This window comes from Solanum lycopersicum, chromosome 8 (assembly GCF_036512215.1).
Source record: "Solanum lycopersicum chromosome 8, SLM_r2.1".
NCBI classification, from domain to species: Eukaryota; Viridiplantae; Streptophyta; class Magnoliopsida; order Solanales; family Solanaceae; genus Solanum; species Solanum lycopersicum.
The window spans coordinates 1,498,704-1,503,304 of record NC_090807.1 but is presented as its reverse complement, the minus strand read 5'-3'; the positions used below and the strand labels follow the sequence as shown (position 1 = coordinate 1,503,304).

At 27.8% G+C, this 4,601-nt stretch overlaps 1 protein-coding gene across 1 annotated transcript; it reads left to right on the top strand.

Moving 5' to 3' along the window:
• The first annotated feature begins 1,700 nt into the window (after positions 1-1,700).
• Positions 1,701-4,601, top strand: LOC101254406 (guanine nucleotide-binding protein subunit gamma 2-like). Its single transcript, XM_004244404.5, has 4 exons — positions 1,701-2,087; positions 2,567-2,619; positions 3,571-3,615; positions 4,383-4,601. Exons 1-4 carry the CDS (start codon positions 1,884-1,886, stop codon positions 4,462-4,464), a joined length of 384 nt encoding a protein of 127 aa, XP_004244452.2. The 5' UTR covers positions 1,701-1,883; the 3' UTR covers positions 4,465-4,601.

The following is a 4,601-nucleotide window of genomic DNA, read 5'->3' as shown; positions in this document are numbered from 1 at the left end:
ATCCAGTCTTCAAATAATTTTTTGAATCAAAGCCACAAATAAAATTTTCTTTGTAATATTTATTAAGTTCTTTTTCATATAAAAATATAAATAGAAAAATAGAAAAATTTACCTAATTATTTTTAGTTTGTACTCTCTTAAATTTTAAAATTTCTTTATTATATAATATTTTTTAATTAGTTTTTATTGGCCCATGGGCCGGCCCTAGCAATATTTCTCAAGCCCCACAAATCGACAAGCTTATTCAGGCCAGACTAAAAATTTCTATTCTCAAATGGACTCCAAAAATCATATCCCAACCCTATTAAATCCCAGGCTAGGTCAGGCCGGCCCAACAGGCCTGACCCATATTAACGACTCTACTATATTTTATGCAATTTCCATGATTATATTCTTTAATATAATAAATATTTTTTGTTTCCTATAAAATGCTAAAGTTCTCCGTTGTAGCAATGGTTATTTGCAGATTGACCATAGTGACGGTCACCTGAAATCCGGGTTCGAATCCCGGCAACGGAATAAATTTTTTCAATTCAAAATCAAACGCGATAAATAGTTATTGATTTATTAGTAATGGTTTAACGATTTTAATTTTTTTTTGGTCATTGATTCTTAACGTTTTAAGATTTTTTTCTTAATAGATTAAATGATAGCACGATAGTAAATTACTCTCTCTGTCTCATATTAGATGAGCATCTTACTAAAAGTATTTGTCTCATATTACTTTATCACTTACCCTTTTGATAAATACGACTTTTAAAAGTTTAAACACATTTTGAAGATATTTCTTTTAAAAGTTTACTTGATCACTTTTAATTCATTTATAATATAATTTTAATACATATTACAAAGAACATTTTATTATTCACATATAATACGAATTTTAATGATGAATAATACATTTATTACACATTTTAATACACTTATAGTACAATGTGACAATATTTTACCAAACAAACATGATATATTTTAAAAAAAACAATTATAATTCATATATATTGCATACACAATTCACTTTTAATACATATTAAAGATTTAACAAAGCATTGCTACAAATGGTAATAAAAAAAAGTATCGCTAAAATCAGTAATTATTTTTTAAAATGTATTAATTTATGTAAATTTTCCAACTTAAAACTTAGATAGAACTTATGAAGCCCAAAAAGAAATTGGGCTGTCCTTCACCATAAAATAGTGGGCCTTCAAATTGGTTAAGCCCAGACAATCGTGAAGATAGGCCCACAATCGTGAGGAGGATATATATACACACATATGTATATCTATTTTAATATATAGTTTTTATATATGATGTATGAATTTAATTTTTAAAAATTCCAACTTCAAATATTATGTCTGTAGTATTATATAGCTGAAATTTAATTACTTTTGTTTGAATTAAGTTATATGTACATTTTACGCAAAAATAACATTTATTCGTATCAATCTTCCATTAAAAATAAAATACAGTATTAAGTCGTGTTTTCGATATTTTTCTTTCAAATTTATATTTATTAGGTAAATAAACTTTTGTATGATAAAAAAAACTATATTAAATAGATATTATTCTATTAAACATAATTTATATTTAAAAATATCTAAATTAATTAAAAAACATATAATATGCATCGATCGATGTGAATAAATTTTATTTATTCGTAAGGTTCAATATTTATATATATAAATTTATTCTTCCTATGTCTCTCAACTCCCATTTCTCCACCTACCTTTTTGACCAATATTTTTTATTCCACCACTTTGATTTTTTTGTTTTTTTATATAACAACCACCACATTTCATTATTAGTTTCACATTTTTCTTATAATATAAAAATAAAAATATCCAACCCCATATCTCCATTTTTTTTCTTGATCTTAATTAGGTTTAATGGATTCATTAATTATAATTAATGATGATGAAGAACCTCAAGTAGAAGAAGAAGATCAATTAATTAATTATACTTGTTCATCATCTATGGTTGAGACAAGTACAAGCCTTGTTTCAAGAAGTACAACTAATTATTTTGTTATGGGCAAACATCGTATGGCTGCTGCTATTTCTTCTCTTGATCAACAAATCCAATTCATTCAGGTTTTATTTTTTTAAAAAAATATTTTCTTTTTTTCGACTTTTTGAAAAGGTTGGCTTTATAAGATTTTAGAAAATATAAAGATAGATCGATGAACTTGAAGAGTTGATTAGAGGTGTAAAATATGACATAGCTTTAGTTTACTAAAGACACGATCGTCAATACGATTGGAGATAATGATGTAGAAGGGTGACATAATTTAGTATCTTACTCATTTTTATTTAGTCTGTTGTTTTATTTACTTTGCTTATCTTGTTATTTTGTCGTGATTATTTTCATTTCGATATTGATCTGATTACACTTCTTTTGAGAAAATAGCTATTGGAAACGGTTTTTTTATCCTACAAATGTGGGATTTTTTATTTTCTTTTTGAGTTTTCTAGTTATCAATTAATATTTATTGTAATAAAATACTTGTAATTACTTTATAAAATCTTTTTAAAATAGTTTCAAAGTTGAAGTTTTATGAGTGGTAATGCAGGAAGAATTGGAAAAACTTGAATCATATGGAGAGGCCTCCATAGTATGCAAAGAGTAAGTTTTAGACTTTTCATTTCTTGATCAATTTCTTTTACTATTCACTATTATCTCTATGATTTGTTGGTCGATCCGGCTGGCGGCTCCTGCATCTTCTGCCTCTCTATGGGGTTCTCTTTTTTTAGACTAGTTTGTTGCTAGGAGTCCCTAGAGTCGAATTAATAATCAATAGAAGTCCCTAGAGTTCCGAAGTGATTCTCATTCTCACCGTAGCCTTCTTAAGCCGGGCAAGAATCTCATGGTAGTACGAAGGGGGAGCAGAATCGTATCTGGGAGTGGTTCTTCGGATCGATCACAGATTCTCCCGATCGTGAGACTACCTGTTGAACGTCCGATGGCACCTTGCTCCGACCTGAGCTATGCAACAACGAGATCTCCCTTGGTCCTTGCCGTATGTGCGTCCCTTAGTTCGGGGGCCTTCATCAACATGTTACGAAGCTCCAGTCTTTTGTGCGTCACCATTACTTGACTTAGAAAGGCGAACATCTGGGCTCAATAATCTCTTTAAATCAGTAATTTGACTGTGGAAAGGCATACTAAGGTCCGCTCGAGGTTATCTTCTTCTTGATTCAATCAATAGCAGCTCCTTCTTTTCTTGCTAACAGGTCGGATTCGTATCGGATTCGAGTTATAATAGAATGATTAGAGGTTTTGAGTTTAGAGTAATTTTTTCTATTGAAAGTGTTGCCTCAGAAATAAACACTGCAATATACGATATCAAATTTAAAAGGACATTAATTTGAAAACCGACTTTATTGTACATAACATTGATAGTACGTCAACACTCAAATGTACATTCAGATCAAGAATTCAATTTCTAAATTCATATTCGAATCAAATATTCATACCAAATAAATAACGTAAAATATCAAACCTTAAATAAAAAAAAATCTATTTATTATAATTGAGTAAAGTATGACTGTTTATTTCTCCTTCTATTTTTTGCAGATTTATTTCAGTGGTGGAATCCAAACCAGATGCTCTGCTTCCAGTGTAAGAATTATCACATTTTTACATTTTTCTTTTTATTTGATGTTTTTTTTAAATATATTACTAATTTTTCAAAATAATAATCTATTTTATTTTCAAAAATAATTTATAAGTGTGAAATATTAGTACCTACCCTAAACGCTTTTTTTTTTTTATGATGGAAAGTCAATAGGATAAGTTCAAAATATATAAAGAATTCGTCTAGTAAGTGTTTTGTGTGTGGTCATAAAAAATCATTTTTTTCGCAATTTGATTTTAAAAGTAACCTATTTAGCTTTAAAAGGTACAAAAATATCTCTTTCATTTTGATATTGTCTAATATCACCAGTATCACGTAAAATACGAAATAAACGCACATTACAAATTTAAAATCTATCATAAATAAAATCTAAAATAAAATGAAGAGATAGCGAAGGATAAATTATTCGTGGATCGAGTTTCAAACTGGACTTCACTAACTTTCGAAAAACACATGATTTTTTTTTTTTAAAAAGCTAGCATAATAAAAAGGAAATATTCATAGAAATATATATTCCATCAACCAGATCGATCAACACATAATAGACAATAAAGATAAACTCATTAAACAAATTAGTGTGTAATACAATATTTTAAAAATGTTTTCCCCATCCTTTCTTCTTTTTCAAGAGTTAAACTTATCGATATACTATATAATCTATATATAAATATCGATCGAAAAAAAATAAATAGTGAATTTAATCAACTATTTAAATAAATAGAGTAATGTGATTGTTGGTTTGATTTTGCAGGACCAAAGGCCCAATAGATGTTAAATGGGATAGATGGTTTCAAAGAGCCAATGGGTCAAAACGTAACAAACGGTGGATCTGAATTTCTATATATAAATGAAAGAGATATTACTTTTGTTGATTCGAATTAAATAACGGTGTTATAAAATCAATTTATATTTTCATAAAAATATAAGTATTCATGTAAGTAGAAAATGAAAAATATACGATCAACAATTA